General features: G+C 46.3%; 2 protein-coding genes across 10 annotated transcripts in view; both read left to right on the top strand.

Annotated features, from left to right (window-relative positions):
- LOC118555229 (protocadherin gamma-C4) overlaps positions 1-22,709 on the top strand; it is a 192,607-nt gene that overhangs the window by 86,396 nt on the left and 83,502 nt on the right. Inside the window, exons 1-2 of one of the 9 annotated variants that reach the window (XM_078067390.1) lie at positions 14,042-14,470; positions 15,296-16,638. The exons of 3 other annotated variants lie outside the window; for them this stretch is intronic. In XM_078067390.1, the coding sequence (XP_077923516.1) occupies positions 14,209-14,470; positions 15,296-16,638 (1,605 nt within the window). In that variant the 5' untranslated portion in view covers positions 14,042-14,208. Of the gene's footprint in view, positions 1-5,351; positions 7,953-10,326; positions 10,536-10,848; positions 12,909-14,038; positions 16,639-21,467; positions 21,727-22,709 lie in introns of those variants that run through there. 5 more of the 9 variants (XM_078067387.1, XM_078067395.1, XM_078067388.1 and 2 more) reach the window with 5 other exon arrangements.
- LOC144378806 (protocadherin gamma-B6-like) lies at positions 174-4,794 on the top strand. Its single transcript, XM_078066484.1, has 2 exons — positions 174-2,784; positions 4,774-4,794. Exons 1-2 carry the CDS (start codon positions 364-366, stop codon positions 4,792-4,794), a joined length of 2,442 nt encoding a protein of 813 aa, XP_077922610.1. The 5' UTR covers positions 174-363.

Genomic DNA, 22,709 nt, shown 5'->3' with positions numbered 1-22,709 from the left:
TAGGAGTTTCGAAGAGCAGTATTTATATTCTAGAGATAATCTAGAGAAAAATTGGATTCAAGAGGAAAACATCAGACTGCGGTACCACACGGGGCCTCTGGGCGCCGCTGTCGGCCAGTACAGGGCAAGTGCTGTCGCCCGGGATTCCTCAGCCTCTAGCCTGGGTTTTCCTGCTCAGTCACCAACACAAACGGAAGGAAACCCGCTCACACACTGAGGCTCCTGGCCGCGCAGGCTTTGCCCAACATACACAGATTTCCAGCTCCGCCTGTCATGGTCGGAATGTTCTTCCAGTGATCCCGTGGATTGCAGTTTCTTCAGCTTTCCGGAAAGACTAGGACCCAGCGAGAACTAGAGCGCGCTATGGGAGGGAGCTGCGTTCAGAGGCGCCCCGCCGGCAGGCTGCAGGTACTGTTTCCCTTCCTGCTACCTTTGTTCTACCCGGCGCTCTGCGAGCCGATCCGCTACTCCATTCCCGAGGAACTGGCCAAGGGCTCGGTGGTGGGGAATCTCGCCAAGGATCTCGGGCTCAGCGTCCTGGATGTGTCGGCTCGGAAGCTGCGAGTTAGCACAGAGAAGCTGCTTTTCAACGTAGATGCGGAGAGCGGGGACTTACTGGTGAAGGACCGAATAGACCGTGAGCAGATATGCAAAGAGAGAAGAAGATGTGAGTTGCAGTTGGAAGCCGTGGTGGAAAATCCTTTAAATATTTTTCATATCATTGTGGTTGTTGAGGATATTAATGACCATGCCCCTCAATTCCATAAAGATGAAATAAATTTAGAAATCAGTGAATCTGTATCCGAAGGTGCACGAATATCCCTTGACCCTGCCACTGACCCCGATATAAACATGAACTCAGTTAAAGATTATCAGATAAATCCTAACCCTTATTTCTCATTAATGATTAGAGTTAATTCCGATGGTGGTAAATACCCAGAGTTATCTTTGGAGAAGCTCCTAGACCGGGAAGAGCAGCGTTCTCATCGCTTGATATTGACTGCCTTGGACGGGGGAGACCCACCACGAAGTGCCACCACTCGAATAGAAATCTTTGTCAGGGATGCCAATGACAACTTCCCGGTGTTCAGCAAAGATGAATATAGAGTCAGTGTTAGTGAAAATCTGCCCCCTGGATCCTCCGTGTTGCAGGTGACAGCCACTGACAAAGACGAAGGGGTCAATGCAGAAGTAAACTACTACTTCAGGAGTACTGCTCAGAGTACAAGGCACATGTTCTCACTGGATGAGAAAACGGGTATGATTAAGAATAACCAGTCATTGGATTTTGAGGATACAGAAAGATACACCATGGAAGTGGAAGCAAGGGATGGAGGTGGTCTCTCTACCCAATGTAAAGTAATCATAGAAATCCTAGATGAAAACGACAACAACCCCGAAATAATCATCACTTCTCTCTCTGATGAAATTTTGGAGGATACTCTTCCAGGAATGGTGGTGGTTCTCTTCAAAACACGGGACAAGGATTTCGGAGAAAATGGAGAAGTTGTCTGTAACATAAGAAGGGATATTCCTTTCAAGATTTATTCCTCTTCTAAGAATTACTACAAGCTGGTGACAGATGGACCCCTAGACCGAGAACAGACTCCGGAATACAATGTCACCATAACAGCCACCGACAGGGGCAAGCCGCCCCTCTCCTCCAGCACTACCATCACCCTGCACATCACCGACGTCAACGACAACGCGCCGGTTTTCCACCAGGCCTCCTACGTGGTCCATGTGGCAGAGAACAATCCCCCAGGCGCCTCTATTGCGCAAGTCAGCGCCTCGGACCCCGACCTGGGGCCCAATGGCCGCGTCTCCTACTCCATCGTGGCCAGCGACCTGGAGCCACGCGCGCTGGCGTCCTACGTGTCCGTGAGCGCGCAGAGCGGGGTGGTGTTCGCGCAGCGCGCCTTCGACCACGAGCAGCTGCGCGCCTTCGAGCTGACCCTGCAGGCCCGCGACCAGGGCTCGCCGGCGCTCAGCGCCAACGTGAGCCTGCGCGTGTTGGTGGGCGACCGCAACGACAACGCGCCCCGGGTGCTGTACCCGGCGCTGGGGCCCGACGGCTCGGCGCTCTTCGACACGGTGCCGCGCGCCGCGCAGCCCGGCTACCTGGTCACCAAGGTGGTGGCGGTGGACGCCGACTCGGGACACAATGCCTGGCTGTCGTACCACGTGCTGCAGGCCAGCGAGCCGGGACTCTTCAGCCTGGGGCTGCGCACGGGCGAGGTGCGCACGGCGCGCGCTTTGGGCGACAGGGACGCGGCCCGCCAGCGCCTGCTGGTCGCTGTGCGGGATGGGGGACAGCCGCCCCTCTCGGCCACAGCCACGCTGCTCCTGGTTTTCGCCGACAGCCTACAAGAAGTGCTGCCAGATGTCAGCGACCGCCCGGCGCCCTCTGACCCCCAGGCTGAGCTGCAGTTTTACCTGGTGGTGGCTTTGGCCTTGATCTCGGTGCTCTTCCTCCTCGCGGTGATTCTGGCGGTTGCCCTGCGCCTGGGACGCTCCTCCAGCCCTGCCTCCTGGAGCTGCTTTCAGCCTGGTCTGTGTGTCAAGTCAGGACCTGTGGTTCCTCCCAACTACAGTGAAGGGACTTTGCCTTATTCCTATAATTTGTGCGTTGCCCATACTGGAAAGACAGAGTTCAATTTTCTAAAGTGCAATGAGCAGTTGAGTTCAGGACAAGATATACTGCTTTGTGGTGATTCATCTGGGGCCTTAATTCCACTTCAGGGTGAGCATGATTTGACTGCACATCCTGAGACTCTCACACCGGTGAGTTCCACTTTTGTGTCTTCTGAAATATTCTACTTGTTTCTCTTATACTACTACATTTTTAACACAAAATTTAACACAAAATTTTTAACATAAAATACTACTGCATTTTTATATATAGAATCGTATTTAGAAAATGTGTAACCAATCACCTTTTTGTCTTCTCAATGTTTACTTTTTGCTGATTATATTTTTCAAGATTTACTTGGTTCATAAGTTGCTCTATAATTCAGAAATAATGTCACTAAATTGGGGGTATCTAGTCAAGTTCAGATTAGCAAAACAGGCAGTGGCTTCTTACCAAATACACTAATAGTTAATTATTCAAATCTGATAAGATTTAAGATGAATTTTCCATATCCTACTTATATGTTTGAGTTTAATAATATTAAGCAATGCATTAAGTATCAAAGCGAGTGCTTGTTTCAAAGAAACATTTATTGCAAATAATATCCTGGGTATATTTAGGTATCTTTCTTTATCTTAATAGTTTAAAAAACTAAGCATTTGAGGGGAGCTGATGAGCAGATCCACAAGTCTCTGAAATGCTATGGGAAGTTGTAGATGTATGTATTTTCCTTGGATGATGAGTCAGAACTTGTTTTCCATTGCCGAGTTTTCTATGGTCCCCAGAACTTAATACTAACTACCCTAGAAGAGTTTTTCTCTTCTACTTTTGGTTTTTCTGGTTGTTTTCTTATATTTATCTTTTCTTGGAGTTTAAATTGTCTCTTTCCTAATCTTTTTTTTCTTCTACATTGCAAGATAACGAATTTCCAAGAAAGCAAATGAAACGTCATTGCCTTTTGCATGCACTCTGTCTCTGATTGATATAAAACCTTTGAAGACAAAATATAAAATCTTTGAAGAGTTCCATACTTGGGGAGTGTAGTGACATAAACAGTTCTGAACTTGTTCTCTGAATGAAAGATGTGAACCTAGGGGCGCCTGGGTGGCTCAGTCGGTTAAGCATCTGCCTTCAGCTCAGGTCATGATCCCAGTGTCCTGGCTCTTCTCAGCGGGGAGTCTGCTAGTCTCCCTCTCCCTCTGCCCCTCCCCCTACTCATGCTCTCTCTCACTCACTCATTCACTCTCTCTTTCTCAAATAAATAAGTAAAATCTTAAAAAAAAAAAAAAGAAAGATGTGGACCTCTCAACTCCTCACCTTTGAGGAGAGAACTGCTGCTGGGTTGATAGGCACATACAATTGAAGATGTGTGAACCACTTTACTTTGGGCTTCCATACAAAATGCCAAAAGAAGAGATTGTTTGTGTTGGCATGAATGCTCTGATGAAAACAGGTCATCTGAGTAAATATTTATTTTTTTAAAAAACATACATCACGAGTCTAACTTTGTCTTTAAAATTGTAGCTTGAAATTCTTACAGATATTTTTCTTCGCATTACAACACAGGCATGTTGTGTTTCTTTTAGTTTGTGGTTACTTGCTCAATTCATTTAAATAGTCAAATTAACTTCTAATTATATATGCCTATAATAAACATTTTTTCAAAAAATTTACAAAGGCTCAATAAAACTATTTTAGAAAGAAGAATATTTTGAAAACCTTTTCCACAATATTAATGCTAAACAAATTTCATTAATTGGTTAATTAGTTAAAGCTAAAATAAAAATTATAAGTGAATTACAAGGGATATATCTCATATCGTTTCTAAATGAATGTCTACTAAACATAATGGGAGGGATGCCTGGGTGGCTCAGCCATTTAGCATCTGCCTTTGGCTCAGGTCATGATCCCAGAGTCCTGGGATCGAGCCCCACATTGGGTTCCTTGCTCTGCAGGGAAGCCTGCTTCTCCCTCTCCCACTCCCCCTGTGTGTGTTCCCTCTCTCGCTCTCTCTCTCTCTGTCAAAAAATAAATAAAAATCTTTAAAAAAATAAACAACAGAAACCTATTAAAAAAATAAACATAATGGGACCATTTCAGCCAAAATTTCAAATAAGATTGTAAGATTTTTCTGAATATAGCTAGAAGCTTATAAGAAATAGACTAGACATTACTTAACCTTTTTTAAAATTTTTTAAAATTTTATTTATTTGGCAGAGAGAGACTCAGTGAGAGAGGGAACACAAGCAGGGGGAGTGGGAGAGGGAGAAGCAGGCTTCCCGCTGAGCAGGGAGCCTGATGCAGGGCTCGATCCCAGGACCCTGGGATCATGACCTGAGCCGAAGGCAGATGCTTAACGCTTAACGACTGAGCCACCCAGGCGCCCCCATTACTTAACCTTTTAAAGTGGGTACGTTTCTACTGAAAAAATAAGTGTTACAGATGTATACTTGACCAGTTATTTTCATGTAATATCTTATAGTACTTTCATTCCATTTATCCTACTCAGTAAGAAACCTACAAATAGTAGTTGGCTTAAGGGATATCAGGTGAGAAACCAAAGTATTGTAAAATAAAATAAAATATCCAACAAAGAGTAGCGTTTGTTGTCCATTGCATACACAGTGGGTGCAGTAACTTCTGAGGACTCTGAGCGCCGCTGTTCGCCTGCTAGGAGAGAAACGCAGCCCGCGCTCAATCCGGATTCTCAGGGCTCTGACTACACCAATCTCCTCAGTTCCTACGAACCGGCTGCAGAGCTGCAGCAAAACTCACTCCAGAATTTAAGGTGCCTAGGCTACCGAGGCTCCCTGAAGCCAGGGAAAGAGAAAGGAATCGGTCAAAACACACAACGTGCCCAGTGAGTACTTGGCGAGAATTCCTTCACTAGACAACAATGGCTGCTAAAACGAACCGCTCCAACCGCACCGCGCTGGTTCTGCTCTGTCTTGTTCTCGGTCTGTCATGGGAGGCTCAAGCCCGGCAGATCCGCTATTCCGTTCCTGAGGAGCTGGAGAAAGGCTCTTTCGTGGGCAACATTTCCAAGGATCTGGGACTGGAGCCCCGGGAGCTGGCGGAGCGCGGAGTCCGCATCGTCTCCAGAGGTCGGACGCAGCTTTTCGCTCTGAACCCGCGAAGCGGCAGCTTGGTCACCGCAGGCAGAATAGACCGGGAGGAGCTCTGCGCTCAGAGCGCGCCGTGTCTGGTGAGTTTTAACATTCTTGTGGAGGATAGGGTGAAACTTTTTGGGATCGAAATAGAAGTAACTGATATCAACGATAATGCCCCAAAATTCCAAGCAGAAAATGTAGATGTAAAAATTAATGAAAATGTCGCTCCAGGGATGCGATTTCCTCTCCTGGAAGCTGTTGATCCGGATGTGGGTGTGAACTCCCTCCAAAGCTACCAGCTTAGCTCCAATAAGCACTTCTCCTTAGCAGTTCAGAGTCATGCCTATGGAGTCAAATACCCAGAGCTGGTGCTGGAACATGCCCTGGATCGGGAGGAAGAGGCAGTGCACCACCTTGTCCTCACTGCCTTGGACGGGGGCGACCCTCTCCTATCTGGTACGGTTCTCATCAGTGTGACTGTCTTTGATACAAATGACAACGCACCGGTCTTCACATTGCCAGAATATCATGTGAGAGTTCTAGAGAACTTGCCTGTGGGCACACAGCTGCTGACAGTCACTGCCACAGACAGGGATGAAGGAGCCAATGGAGAGGTAACGTATTCGTTCCGAAAATCACCTGACACGCAATTGTTGAAATTCCAACTAAACAAAAATACTGGGGAAATAAAATTATCAGCAAATCTAGATTATGAAGAAACAGATTTCTATGAATTAGAAATACAAGCAGAAGATGGCGGAGCATATCTTGCAATGGCAAAAGTATTGATTACAGTAGAAGATGTAAATGACAACAGTCCAGAGGTGACCATCACATCTCTGTTTAGTCCCCTGTTGGAAGACTCACCTCTTGGGACTGTTATAGCCCTTTTACACGTGCATGATCCAGACTCTGGGCAGAATGGACAGGTCACCTGTTCCATATCAGAGAATCTACCATTTAAGTTAGAAAAATCCATCGACAGTTATTATAGACTGGTGACACACAGAACCCTTGACAGGGAACAGGTATCCTCTTACAACATTACAGTGACGGCCACAGATGGAGGAAATCCACCCCTATTAATGGAAACTCACTTCACCCTGCAAGTGGCAGATATTAATGATAACCCACCCACCTTTTCCCACATCTCCTACTTCACCTATATCCTGGAGAACAACCCTAGAGGTGCCTCCATCTTCTCAGTGACTGCACATGACCCGGACAGCCACGAGAATGCTCAGGTTATTTACTCCCTAGCTGAAGACACTTTCCAGGAAGCACCTCTATCCTCCTACATCTCCATAAACTCTGACACAGGAGTCCTGTATGCACTTCGATCCTTTGACTACGAACAGTTTCGTGATCTACAGATTCAGGTGATTGCCACTGACAGTGGGGATCCACCACTTAGCAGCAATGTGTCACTGAGTATATTCGTGCTGGACCAGAATGACAACACACCAGAGATCCTGTACCCCGCCCTCCCCACCGATGGTTCCACCGGCGTGGAGCTGGCGCCCCGCTCTGCAGAGCCCGGCTACCTGGTCACCAAGGTGGTGGCGGTGGACAGAGACTCTGGCCAGAACGCCTGGCTGTCCTACCGCCTGCTCAAGGCGAGCGAGCCAGGGCTCTTCGCGGTGGGGCTGCACACGGGCGAGGTGCGCACGGCGCGGGCCCTGCTGGACAGAGACGCGCTCAAGCAGAGCCTGGTGGTGGCGGTGCAGGACCACGGCCAGCCCCCTCTCTCGGCCACCGTCACGCTCACCGTGGCCGTGGCCGACAGCATCCCGGACATCCTGGCGGACCTGGGCAGCATCAGGACCCCCGCCGACCCAGGCGATTCGGACCTCACGCTGTATCTGGTGGTGGCGGTGGCGGCAGTCTCGTGCGTCTTCCTGGCCTTTGTCATCGTGCTGCTGGCGCTCAGGCTGAGGCGCTGGCACGCGTCGCGTCTGCTCCAGGCTTCCGGAGGCGGGCTGGTGGGCGTGCCGGCCTCGCACTTTGTGGGCGTGGACGGGGTGCGGGCTTTCCTGCAGACCTATTCCCACGAGGTCTCCCTGACCGCGGACTCGCGGGAGAGTCACGTGATCTTCCCCCAGCCCAACTACGCGGACACGCTCATCAGCCAGGAGAGCTGTGGGAAAAAGGATCCTTTGTCTTTGTTAGATGATTCGAAGTTTCCTGTAGAAGATACCCCTTTGGTTCCAGTGAGTTCTAGTTTTCCTCTCCTTCTTTTAAGAATTATAATTGGCATTACTTTTAGGTTTACAGCATAATGATAGAAAATTCCGATCTTTATTGTTTCACTTCTCCGTTTAATGTTACTTGTTTCTTGCTAAAACAATGAAGAGTAGAACTTGATGGTTATTGAGATTGGTATGTTTTTACTTTCTGGTCAATATTCACCTAATCCCAATGAAGGCCAATGTCACAGGCTGTTATGATTTGCCTTGCAGAACCTTCTATTTTATAGTTTTGTTGAATACAATATGACAATTCCTGAGAGGATTTCCATACAGAAGTGTCTTTCAATTTATGTGCACTTCTCTTGGCCACGTGTTGAAATCCTAGCCCCTTAGGCAACCCTAGCTCTTGTTTTGAAGGCGGGTCTGGTAAGAATAGGTGAATATCAGAAACAAATGCATTAGCTTCACTGGAAACAATGCCAATACAAGGCCCCTCAATGTTGTTGGGGAAGAACAACACCACTTCTCAACACCTTTGTGGTTTTATTTTTCAAACTATACCTTGTAGCGACAGTTACAGTTGAATATGCATCCTAGAGAGATTTGAATTTTTCATTAATATTTTATTAACAGTTGATAACACCGTGTGCTTAAATTTTTCCATCATTGGTAAAAATGCAGTATCCTTTTTCATTGTGATTCTAATTTCATACTGTTATGTGAAAGACATAACATTTTAATTTGACTTTCCTTGTTCAATATGGATTCTAGAGAACCTACAGAAGGTTAAATGAAGCAAATTTTGGGTTCTGCTGTCACCATTTTTTGTTAAATTCTCCGATCTCTAAGGCTGAAAAAATACAGACTGGGGAGACAGATTTGTACATGTTCCCAAGAACAGCAGCAAAAGATGTGTGCCAACAATATTTCAGTGACTCTTCAATGTAGAAGAAAGAAGACCGACCTGAATATCTGAAAACTCTGAAATTAAAAGTCACAATAAACTTAAAGTCAAGAAAGAAATATCACTTCTGTGGGAGATCTGAATATAAGCAGAGAAGTACACAAAATTATTCTAAACAAATGATCAGTAGAGTTACTAATGAGCCCATTTAGTGACGATGGTGATGTATTTGGTTTGATATCTTACTTTTATCTTATTTTATTTATTTATTTGACAGAAAGAGATAGTGAGAGCAGGAACACAAGCGGGGGGAGTGCGAGAGGGAGAAGCAGGCTTCCTGCCAAGCAGGGAGCCTGATGCGGGGCTCGATGCCAGAACCCTGGGATCATGACCTGAGCCGAAGGCAGACGCTTAACACACCCAGGCACCCCTGATATCTTACTTTTAACTTATTACTAATATTCTTCTAAACTAATATGGTAGCATAAAGTCAAAGAATGTCCTAATGTGTCTCAAAATACTTATGAGACCATGACATGTCATCCAACATTTGTCGAATAATAGGTCTGTGGAAGAAGAGCACATCCTTTTGGGTTGTAGTTATTAGCTTACATCATGGACACAGACATTTTAAATTTCTGGCTTTGGGAGAGTCAAAATTATTATGCATCTATCGGAAATAATTTTATTGTTCTGAAAAACCCAGGTTTTTTAAAAAAAAAACTCTTTTGACATGGTAGCTATTGTAACCAAGTGTTTTAAAATATTATTACATCAAAGCAGTACAGAACACTCTAGATGATTGTAATGAATATGGGAATGACTGCCTTCTAGTTCCTCAATATGGAGGATGGATTAGTACTTTCTAGCTAAATATAAGCTAGGATTGAAGATGAAAAAGCTTTTTGCTTATCTTCAGTACTAGCCTTTGTGGATAATTACTTTTAAAAGGAACAACAATGATTGCCTCTGGATGGAAGAACTGGATAGCAACGAGCCACGGGATAGAAGACCTACTCTCCTCTCTATATTCTTCTGTGCTTTTTTGAATTTTGAAAAATCATTTTACCTGTTCAAAGTTTATGTAAATTTTTAACATATAAAACATATGATAGTTTTGACCATGTGAAACATGTTTCATGATGAAAATGAAATCAATGAGAAATAAGATTCAATATTTTAGCTGGTATCACCTAACATTTTAAAAAAAGATTTCCTGGGGCGCCTGGCTGGCTCAGTCGGTAGAACATGCAACTCTTGATCTTGGGTTTGTGGGTTCGAGCCCCACGTCAGATGAAGAGATTACTTAAAATATTTAAAAAAATTAAAAATAAAAAGATTTCCTGAAATAGAGGAAAACTATATTGCGGTTCCACACAAAGCCTCTGGGCGCCGCTGTCGGCCAGTACAGGGCGAGTGCTGTCGCCCGGGATTCCTCAGCCTCTAGCCTGGGTTTTCCTGTGCAGGCAACAACATAAAGAGAAAGAACCCGCTTCCACACCGGGTTCCGGGCTGCGCAGACTTTCCCCAGCACACAAAGATTCCCAGCCCCAAGACTGGAGGGTCTGTATGCTCTGGGCCGAATGCTACCAGTGTGATAGCGGGCACTTTCTCCAGCTCGAGAGACTGGGACCCAGCGAGAACTATAGCGCGCAATGGGAGGGAGCTGCGTTCAGAGGCGCCCCGCCGGCAGGCTGCAGGTACTGTTTCCCTTCCTGCTACCTTTCTTCTACCCCGCGCTCTGCGAGCCGATCCGCTACTCCATTCCCGAGGAACTGGCCAAGGGCTCGGTGGTGGGGAATCTCGCCAAGGATCTCGGGCTCAGCGTCCTGGATGTGTCGGCTCGGAAGCTGCGAGTTAGCACAGAGAAGCTGCTTTTCAACGTAGATGCGGAGAGCGGGGACTTACTGGTGAAAGACCGAATAGACCGTGAGCAGATATGCAAAGAGAGAAGAAGATGTGAGTTGCAGTTGGAAGCCGTGGTGGAAAATCCTTTAAATATTTTTCATATCATTGTGGTTGTTGAGGATATTAATGACCATGCCCCTCGATTCCATAAAGATGAAATAAATTTAGAAATCAGTGAATCTGTCACCCCGGGGACCGGAACAATTCTTGAGTCTGCAGAAGACCCTGATATTAGCATGAATTCACTGAGCAAATACCAATTAAGTCCTAATGAGTATTTCTCCTTGGTGGTGAAAGACAGTCCTGATGGTGGCAAATATCCAGAATTAGTACTGAAGAAGACCCTGGACCGAGAAACACAAAGCTCTCATCATCTGGTGCTGACAGCCTTAGACAGTGGGGATCCACCACGAAGCAGCACAGCTCAAATCCAAATCCTGGTGGTGGATGCCAATGATAACCCCCCAGTGTTCAGCCAAGATATGTACAGGGTCAGTCTTCGGGAAAGCGTGCCCCCCGGCACTTTGGTGGTGAAGGTGAGCGCCACTGACCGAGATGAAGGCTTCAATGCTGAGATCACCTACTCATTCCTTGGTGTAGCTAATAAAGCCCAGCACGTGTTCTCTCTGGATTCTGCTACAGGAAACATTATGACACATCAACCCTTGGATTTTGAAGAAGTAGAAAGATATACCATGGATGTAGAAGCCAAAGACCGAGGATCCCTCTCTACACAGTGTAAAGTAATCATAGAAGTTCTAGACGAAAATGACAACAACCCTGAAATAATCATCACTTCTCTCTCTGATCAGATTTTGGAGGATTCCCATCCAGGAATGGTTGTGGCTCTCTTCAAAACACAGGACCAGGATTCTGGGGAAAACGGAGAAGTCACATGTAATTTAAGCAGAGATATTCCATTTAAGATTCATTCTTCATCTAATAATTACTACAAGCTGGTGACAGATGGACCCTTAGACCGAGAACAGACTCCGGAATACAATGTCACCATAACAGCCACCGACAGGGGCAAGCCGCCCCTCTCCTCCAGCACTACCATCACCCTGCACATCACCGACGTCAACGACAACGCGCCAGTTTTCCACCAGGCCTCCTACGTGGTTCACGTGGCGGAGAACAATCCCCCAGGCGCCTCTATCGCGCAAGTCAGCGCCTCGGACCCCGACCTGGGGCCCAACGGTCGCGTCTCCTACTCCATCGTGGCCAGCGACCTGGAACCACGCGCGCTGGCGTCCTACGTGTCCGTGAGCGCGCAGAGCGGGGTGGTGTTCGCGCAGCGCGCCTTCGACCACGAGCAGCTGCGCGCCTTCGAGCTGACCCTGCAGGCCCGCGACCAGGGCTCGCCGGCGCTCAGCGCCAACGTGAGCCTGCGCGTGTTGGTGGGCGACCGCAACGACAACGCGCCCCGGGTGCTGTACCCGGCGCTGGGGCCCGACGGCTCGGCGCTCTTCGACACGGTGCCGCGCGCCGCGCAGCCCGGCTACCTGGTCACCAAGGTGGTGGCGGTGGACGCCGACTCGGGACACAATGCCTGGCTGTCGTACCACGTGCTGCAGGCCAGCGAGCCGGGACTCTTCAGCCTGGGGCTGCGCACGGGCGAGGTGCGCACGGCGCGCGCTTTGGGCGACAGGGACGCGGCCCGCCAGCGCCTGCTGGTCGCTGTGCGGGATGGGGGACAGCCGCCCCTCTCGGCCACAGCCACGCTGCTCCTGGTTTTCGCCGACAGCCTACAAGAAGTGCTGCCAGATGTCAGCGACCGCCCGGCGCCCTCTGACCCCCAGGCGGAGCTGCAGTTTTACCTGGTGGTGGCTTTGGCTTTGATTTCGGTGCTCTTCCTCCTCGCATTGACTCTGGCCATTGCCCTGCGCCTGCGAAGCTCTTCCAGCCCCGCCGCAAGGGGTTGCTTTGGGTCTGCTCTCTGCTCCAAGTCTGGACCCGAGATTCCCCCTAACTACAGTGAGGGAACATTGCCCTATGCCTATAATTTATGTGTGCCAGGGGATCAAACTAATCCGGAATTTAATTTTCTCACATCTGTTGATCATTTTCCAGCCACACAAGATATTCTTAACAAAGATAGCCCTTCGGGGCTATTGGCTAGCGTTTTAATTCCTAACGTTGAAGCAGATAAGACTTTTAAACAGGTAAGTATTTAAAATAATGCCTTTTATATTATAATATGCCAAAATATTCCAATATAGCATTGTTATTTTTTAAAAATATTTTATTTATTCAAGAGAGAGTGTGAGCGAGAGAGAGAGAGAGAGAGAGAGAGCATGAGCAGGGGGAGGGGCAGAGGGAGAAGCAGACTCCCCACTGAGCAGGGAGCCCATATTTGGGGGCTCCATCCTAGGACCCCTGGCTTATGACAGAGCTGAAGGCAGACACTTAATCAACTGAGCCACCCAGTTGCCCCTATAGCATTGTTATTTAAAGATTCTAGATTCAGGGGGCCTGGTTGGCTCAGTTGGTAGAGTATGCGACTCATGATCTCAGGGTTATGAGTTCAAGCCCCACTTGGGCATAGAGCTTACTTAAAAATAAATAAATAAAAATAATGATTCTAGATTCAATCTCTTGATAAAGTTCCTAAAAGTAAACCTAGGTCAAACCTAATGGTATAACTGTTTAGACTAAAGTTTACAATGCTGCAGTCCTTCTGCTATGCAATGTAAAGTAAAATATATATAGAAATCTCAGGCAAATTTTCCATGAAGTTGATTACTTCTTAATTAAGAATATGGAACACAATTATAGTTTTATGCCATGGTATTTTAAATGACAATCCTAATGCCATCCAAATTTTCTCAAAGGTTTCATCTTTATTTTACTCAATAAAGAAATATTGGTAGGGATTATAGTCATGCGGTCTCGTGATATTTTTTTGGAACTTTGCTAGTTCCACATCCACAAATGATGTTCCCTTCAGTAGGTAAAAATCAATAGGAAGCAAATCTAACCTGCAAGTTTTCAGTTCCAGTAGTATTTGAAAAATTTTTTTTTTAAATTAAGCAAGCTCTTTTAATAATTACTCCTTTTATTAAGTTCTCTTGTTTAACCTTTAACATCACATTATACAACTCTTTATTGTGTGCAATTTTCAGTGTTACAAATATGTGTAATTCTCGAAGAAGTGTGTAATAACTTCTGGAAAAGACATATTATTTGGGTTTTCTTACTCGTTGCAATAATAAGATTCGGCTCTAGGCGCCGCTCTTCACCAATCAGGGAATGGGAAGCTGCAAGCGGCAGTCCCTCCCTCCCCCATCTCTACAACACAAAGCCGAATAATAGGGATACTCACAGATCCTGATGCTGGAAACTTAAAGTAGTTCGCTCTCGGATATATTTTGGATGCAGTCATTCCGGAACTTCGTAGATATATAAGCTGATTCAGAACAAAACAGTTCGAGAAATCAGGGAATATAGGCTCAGCTTACTGCTATGGGGAATCGGCTACTGCGCCTGGACCGCAGCGGGCTGGTTCTCCTGTACATTTTCCTGAGGACGCTACAGGAATCTGGGGCAGGGCACATCCGATACTCGGTGCCCGAAGAGACAGACAAAGGCTTCTTCGTGGGCAATATTTCCAAGGACCTGGGGCTGGAACCTTGGGAGCTGGCGGAACGCGGAGTCCGCATCATCTCCAGAGATAGGATGCAGCTTTTCGCTCTGAATCCGCGAAGTGGCAGCTTGATCACTGCAGGTAGGTTAGACCGGGAAGAGCTCTGTGAGACACTGTCTTCCTGTTTTTTAAATATAGAGATACTTGTGGAAGATACCCTGAAGATTTACGGAGTGGAGGTGGAAATAATGGATGTTAATGATAACGCCCCCAGCTTCCAGGAGGAGGAAATAGAGATAAAAATCAGTGAGCACGCAACTCCGGGATCCAGATTTCCCCTTCCTAGCGCTAGGGATCCAGATGTAGGAATGAACTCCCTCCAGAGCTACCGGCTCAATCCTAATAGTTACTTTTCCTTACAAATGCGGGACGGAACGGGTGGGGCCAAGAATCCCGAACTAGTGCTAGAGGGGAGTCTGGACCGAGAGAAAGAGGCTGCTCACCGGCTCCTCCTCACAGCCTTCGATGGAGGAGATCCCATCCACCAGGGTGCTGTTGCCATTCGTGTGGTGGTCCTCGATGTAAATGACCATGTACCAAAGTTTACACAGTCTGTATATCGAGTGAGTATTCCTGAGAATCTCAGCTCTGGAACTCGGGTGCTCATGGTAAATGCAACTGATCCAGATGAGGGAATCAATGGGGAAGTGGTGTATTCATTCCAGAATATGGAAAGCAAAACTTCTGAAATATTCCAGTTGGATTCTCAAACTGGAGAAGTCTTAATACGAGGGTCTCTGGATTTTGAGAAATACAGATTCTATGAGATAGAAATTCAAGGTCAAGATGGTGGAGGTCTCTCCACCACTGCTAAGATGTTGATCACAGTTGTGGATGTCAATGATAATGCTCCAGAAATAACTATCACATCTTCTACTAATTCAGTTCTGGAAAACTCTCCTCCAGGTACAGTTATTGCTCTTCTAAATGTGCAAGATCAAGACTCTGGGGAAAATGGTCAAGTCTCATGTTTCGTTCCTAACAGTCTGCCTTTTAAGTTGGAAAAGACTTACGGAAATTATTACAAGTTGATAACAACCAGAATGCTAGACAGGGAGCAGGTCCATAGCTATAATATAACCTTGATAGCCACAGATCAGGGATTTCCACCCTTGTCTACAGAAACTCACATTTCACTAAATGTAGCAGATGACAATGATAATCCTCCGACTTTTGCTGACTCATCTTACTCCGTCTACATACCTGAAAACAACGCCAGAGGAGCCTCCTTCTTCTCAGTGATGGCGATCGATCTGGACAGCAGTGAGAACTCCCAGGTCACTTATTCCTTGGTGGAAGATACCCTCCAGGGAGAACCTTTATCCTCCTACATCTCCATCAACTCAGACACTGGCACCCTGTACGCACTGCGCTCCTTTGACTATGAACAGTTCCGTGACCTGCAACTGTGGGTGACAGCGCAGGACAGCGGGAAGCCGCCACTCAGCAGCAATGTGTCTGTCAGCATATTTGTGCTGGACCAGAATGACAACACACCAGAGATCCTGTACCCCACCATCCCCACCGATGGTTCCACCGGTGTGGAGCTAGCGCCCCGCTCCGCAGAGCCCGGCTACCTGGTCACCAAGGTGGTGGCGGTGGACAGAGACTCGGGCCAGAACGCCTGGCTGTCCTACCGCCTGCTCAAGACGAGCGAGCCAGGGCTCTTCGCGGTGGGGCTGCACACGGGCGAGGTGCGCACGGCGCGGGCCCTGCTGGACAGAGACGCGCTCAAGCAGAGCCTGGTGGTGGCGGTGCAGGACCACGGCCAGCCCCCTCTCTCGGCCACCGTCACGCTCACCGTGGCCGTGGCCGACAACATCCCGGACATCCTGGCCGATCTGGGCAGCATCAGGACCCCCGCCGACCCAGGCGATTCGGACCTCACGCTATATCTGGTGGTGGCGGTGGCGGCAGTCTCGTGCGTCTTCCTGGCCTTTGTCATCGTGCTGCTGGCGCTCAGGCTGAGGCGCTGGCACGCGTCGCGTCTGCTCCAGGCTTCCGGAGGCGGACTGGTGGGCGTGCCGGCCTCGCACTTTGTGGGCGTGGACGGGGTGCGGGCTTTCCTGCAGACCTATTCCCACGAGGTCTCCCTGACCGCGGACTCGCGGGAGAGTCACGTGATCTTCCCCCAGCCCAACTACGCGGACACTCTCATCAGCCAGGAGAGCTGTGGGAAAAGCGAGCCACTCTTGATAGCTGAAGATTCAGCTGCTGGTTTAGGCAATCTTGACTCCACGAATAATCAGGTGAGATTTATTACCTGACTCTGAGTTGCTAGTATCTCCGCACAAGTCTTTTAAATGGCTTTTTCAAAACAAAACAACATAAAAAAACCAAAAACAAAAACCAACCCTGTTTTGAGTGTGGGGGGAGGGGACATATTCAGTTCATACATATTTAGAGCAATACATGTGAGTTCCTGTACTTTTATCTTTCAACAGATTACCATCATTTTTCAGAAAGTTTTTTCCTCCCCTGTGGTATATTCTCTTTTGATTCTAAAGGTCTAGTTCAACTATCATGGCTTGCTTTATAATAAGTTAAATTTTAGTAATATTTTTCTATCATCAGTGTCTGTGGCTATCAATGTAAACTGGTTAAGATTCAAATTAATGATTCACAGTTTTTATTTATTTCCCTATTACGACTTCACATTGCCTTCCCTAATTCATAATTATATTCTACCATTATTTGCTTTACTTCTAATGTTCAAATTTGGCCCTCTTCATTCAGTGGGATACACTCTGTAGCTCTTTTCCTTATCTATACACACATATACACACATTTACATGTAGGTGTTTACAGATGTAAGCTCTTCTCTGAGCATGAAAGAATTCTATTTTGATCTTTGATGGGTGGTGATATGTTTAAATTATGTTGATTATTTCAACTTTCTTTTATTTATACTACCAAAACAGATATATTGACTGCCTTTTTACTACTAGATTCTCTTGGGAGAGAAAATGTACACTTTTTTCCCCTCAAGTTCTAGACATCTTTTCTGTTTCTACAGTGCAGTCATTTGATTGTTCTGAGTAGTTGAATTGTTGAACTGGTATTATTTCCTTTTATTCTTTTACTGGTACTTTAGTGTGTGTTCATGATTTTTTAATGTGGTAAATTCACTTGCAGAAATAATTTTGATCCAGTGCTTCTCAAAAAGCTATTTACAAATTGGCTAAACATGCTTACATTTTTGAGATTTACTGATGTGGACCAGTTTGTAAATATAAGAGATGCAGTAGTTATTTGGACCTTATGAGACTGATTTAGCTGGTATTCCTATTTGGTATTTCCTTTTTTTGTTGTCTGTTTTCAATATGCCTGTGAGTCATGGATTCCTTTTTTATTTCCTTTGAAAATTCATTTTGTATTATATGTAAGTATATTCAATCCTTATATTCAGAACCAACTTGTAATTGAAGCCCTGTAGTTACGTAATGACCTACATGTTATCTGAAACAATGTGGAGGAAAGTCAAGTGAGGAAAGGAAATTTTTGAGGATATTTGATCACAGGAATCATCACGATCAATTCAGCTTAGCACTCTTCATACCGCTTTGAAACGTTTGACCCAGATTATTTACATGTTCAGGTTCCCTTTCAAGTTTTCCTTTCTCATTTAGGGATTGACCTTAATATATTTAACTATAATTGAGTGTCTAATGTTTGGGCAAAAAGAATTTCAACTGTAGGAAAGGGAAATCCTGCAACAGATGCCTAAATTTGTCCCAACGTCAAGAAAAATGTCAGAGTGCCTTAAGCATGTAGGGATAAATTTTATGCCTATGGAATTCCAAACAGAAAAAAAAAAGACTTAAGGCATTTTACTTGAATTGAAATTAGTTGAATAAAAAGGATATGAGGTATTTGTGGGGAGAAGGAGGTTGTTCCATATATATTTTTTAAAACACTGTCTGAACAGTTAGGAGCTGGCAACCAAAATCTTGGAGAACAAAAAGGAAAGGTTAGCTTTGAAACTTGAGATTAAGACAGTTATTTTGACTCAGAGGTAGTGATAAAGTTCTGTTATGGTACAACATGTGGTCCAGTTAAAGAGAAGGATAAAAATAGAACACCTCACATTTTTGCATGTCATTAAATTCCTATGGTAACCTACTAGGGTATGCTTTTATATTCTGTTTATGGTGAAGGTGTACAATAGTTGATAATCCCTTTCATAAATCTATTTTATAAGTAGCAAGGAAGGCTATATGTCATTGGTCATCCTTATCCTGATTATGCCTTTGAGCTGTCCTCCAGTTTGCTCTGGAAAAAGGAGGAGGAAAATTATCTGCACATAAGATTGAAGCTAATACTGGGTATTATTTCATGGCTGTAAAAATTTCCCCATATCATTTGGTGAGGTTATTTTACCATGTGGTCTTTGTTCTAAGTCTGGAGGGAAGACTTTGCTTTATTCCTCCAGTATATGCCCTGCCTCTGATTAGAAAAAGATAAACTTCTCTATACTGGGTTAATGACTCTTCTATAGAATCAAATCTCTAAGGAACCTTCTTTGATAGTAAACACTAGAAAATAGACACATCCAAAACTCATTTATTGCCTCGTTCCCTATACATCAGTCCAACAAATCTGTCAGAATAGCGAATCTCATTATTTGCAAGGCTTCGGACTGCAGTTTTCTAAGTAGACTCCGAGCGCCGCTGTTGGCCAATGCGCTGCAAGAACTGGAGTCCACGATCTACCTAAGTGGTTTTCTGCGCAGTCACGGAAGCAGTTCTGAAAGGAGATAAAGCCCAGATTCGGGCTCTCTGCTCAGCAAATGATTCTGGAATACGGAATGGAATGCCTTGAAACAGAGGGTTGAGTTTTCTACGCATTAGCAGTAAATATTTTAAACACAATTTGTAAAGCATCTTCTCGTTACATCTGAGGCTGCAGCAGCGAAGAAAAGGATGGGAACTAGGGCGAAGCAGAGGAGCCATACCGGGCAGCGGCAAGTACTCTTTCCCTTTCTGCTGCCTTTGTTCTGTGGGGGGCTCTCTGAGCAGATCCGCTACTCTATTCCTGAAGAAATGGCCAGGGGCTCAGTAGTAGGGAACCTTGCTGAAGACCTGGGGCTGCATGTACGGGATTTACTGAACCGCAACCTCAGAGTTAGTGCAGAGAAACAATACTTCACCGTAAACAGGGAGAATGGCAACATACTTGTCAGTGACAGAATAGATAGGGAGTCGCTCTGTCCCCAAAGCACCCTGTGTGTTGTGCCCCTAGAGATCGTGGCAGAGAATCCTCTAAATGTTTTTCATATAACGGTGAGGATAGAAGATATAAATGACAATCCACCGTATTTCCCCCAAAATAGCATTGTTTTACAAATCAATGAGCTTGCAATTCTAGGAACTCAGTTTGGTCTGGAATCCGCTATAGATGCAGATGTAGGACCTAACTCTCTCCAGAGTTACCAACTCAGCTATAATGAGTATTTCTCTCTGATGGTGAAGGATAAGATTGAAGGCAAGAATGCCCCAGAATTAATATTGGAGAAGCCCCTGGACCGGGAACACCAGAGCTCCCATTTTCTAGTCCTGACCGCAATGGATGGGGGTGACCCAGTCCGAAGTGGCACCATTCAAATCAGGATTGAGGTCACTGATGCCAACGATAACCCCCCAGTGTTCAGTCAGGATGTGTACAAAGTTAGCCTTCCAGAGAACTTGCCCTTGGGCACCTCTGTGCTCAAGGTGACAGCCATCGACCAGGATGAGGGCATCAATGCAGAGATCACCTACTCCTTCAAAACACTAAGAGATATTGGAAATATGTTTATGCTAGACCATCAAAATGGAGAAATTAAATCCAAAGGTCCTATAGACTTCGAAATTAGGAGTAGTTATACCATGAGCATAGAAGCCAAGGATGGTGGAGGCATGGCCACCGAATGTAAAATTATAATAGAAATTTTAGATGAGAATGACAATGCCCCAGAGGTTATTTTCACTTCAGTGTCTAATTCCATAACCGAGGGTGCAGAACACGGGATGGTGATTGCTCTGTTCAAAACACATGACAAAGATTCAGGCCAAAATGGAGAGGTCACATGCCTCATAAAAGAAACAGTTCCTTTCAGAATTGAATCTTCTGCCAATAATTACTACAAGCTTGTAACAGATGGGTCCTTGGACCGGGAGAAGACCCCTTCGTACAATGTCACTATCACAGCCACTGACAGGGGAAAGCCACCCCTTTCCTCCAGCTCAAGTATCACTCTGCACATCGAAGATGTCAACGACAATGCTCCAGTTTTCGAACAGGCTTTCTATTTGGTCCACATTGCCGAGAACAACCCTCCGGGTGCCTCTATCGCCCAAGTCAGCGCCTCCGACCCCGACCTGGGGCCCAACGGCCGCGTCTCCTACTCCATCGTGGCCAGCGACCTGGAGCCACGCGCGCTGGCGTCCTACGTGTCCGTGAGCGCGCAGAGCGGGGTGGTGTTCGCGCAGCGCGCCTTCGACCACGAGCAGCTGCGCGCCTTCGAGCTGACCCTGCAGGCCCGCGACCAGGGCTCGCCGGCGCTCAGCGCCAACGTGAGCCTGCGCGTGTTGGTGGGCGACCGCAACGACAACGCGCCCCGGGTGCTGTACCCGGCGCTGGGGCCCGACGGCTCGGCGCTCTTCGACACGGTGCCGCGCGCCGCGCAGCCCGGCTACCTGGTCACCAAGGTGGTGGCGGTGGACGCCGACTCGGGACACAATGCCTGGCTGTCGTACCACGTGCTGCAGGCCAGCGAGCCGGGACTCTTCAGCCTGGGGCTGCGCACGGGCGAGGTGCGCACGGCGCGCGCTTTGGGCGACAGGGACGCGGCCCGCCAGCGCCTGCTGGTCGCTGTGCGGGATGGGGGACAGCCGCCCCTCTCGGCCACAGCTACGCTGCTCCTGGTTTTCGCCGACAGCCTACAAGAAGTGCTGCCAGATGTCAGCGACCGCCCGGCGCCCTCTGACCCCCAGGCGGAGCTGCAGTTTTACCTGGTGGTGGCTTTGGCCTTGATCTCGGTGCTCTTCCTCCTCGCGGTGATTCTGGCGGTTGCCCTGCGCCTGGGACGCTCCTCCCACCCCGCTGCCTGGGGCTGCTTTCAGCCTGGTCTCTGTTACAGGACTGGACCAGGGGTTTCTCCCAACTACAACCCGGGAACTTTGCCTTATTCCTACAATATGTACGTTGCCTCTGATTCTCAGAAAGCAAGGCTTAATTTTCTCACTATGACGTCAGAAATGGGCCTCCAACAAGAACTCTGTAATGAAGCTTCTTTGGTAATAAGTTTCACTGAGGAGAATAACCAGTTAAACTCTCACACTGATGCTTCTGCTCACGTGAGTGTCAATAAACAGGTTTGGTTTAATTTTCAAAATATTTTGGCAAAAGAAGTCCTAAACAGATCCTATCTACTATCACTTCATTTGCTTAACCACTCTCAGTATTTTCTTTTCCTTTCTCTGTGGGCCAGTAACTTCATTATTAGCCCTCAAGTATTTTGAAATATTTTGACAATTTTACCTGAGATAGTCTTTATCCACATACACACAATATCTCCTTTACGGTGACAAGTGGGTATTATGATGCTGTTGCCACAGAAATATTTGTAACTGAAGCATAAATGTTTTCTTTCTGTGGGTGTTTCTCTTTCTCAGAACATCAATATCTTGAGTATATAAGGCTTTTTCTTTATAACTACAAAGTGAGAGGAAAATGCACAAGAAGAGTTTTATTTTTTAAAGATTTTATTTATTTATTTGAGAGACAGAGAGAGCACTAGCTGGGGAGAGGGCAGAAGGAAAGGGAGAAACAGACTCCCCGCTGATCAGGGAGCCCAACTCAGGGCTCAATCCCAGGACCCTGGGATCATGACCTGAGCCAAAGGCAGATGCTTAACTCACTGAGCCATCCAGGCACCCTGACAAGTTTTATTTTTAAAGGACAGAGTAATATTTTGATAATACTCCATTACATTTGCTAGGGATTATTTGAATCTCACTGAATAGGCCAATTTTATTCCCAGTCTTTTATCAGAACTACCTGTAGATTTCCTCCCAGTTTTAAAATATGTTGTGGTATGCCTGTCAAATATGCTTATCCTCAGAATCCAAACATTTACATTCATGAAAGCAGAATAGTGAGAATTTTTTCCTATATTTTGATGGGCTTTCAAATGTATTACCAGTCATTTTCAGTAAATGGAATTGGGTTTGTTACTCAGAAAAAGGTAAGCTTATAATATTCTTTGGATTGCTAATTTTCTCAAACATGATTTTGAAATATAATGTATTAGTAAGTTGTAAGATACTATGCTTATTTC

This window comes from Halichoerus grypus, chromosome 2 (assembly GCF_964656455.1).
Source record: "Halichoerus grypus chromosome 2, mHalGry1.hap1.1, whole genome shotgun sequence".
In the NCBI taxonomy this organism is placed as follows: domain Eukaryota; kingdom Metazoa; phylum Chordata; class Mammalia; order Carnivora; family Phocidae; genus Halichoerus; species Halichoerus grypus.
The sequence above is the reverse complement of the archived record's forward strand: the minus strand, read 5'-3'. Positions and strand labels throughout refer to the sequence as shown.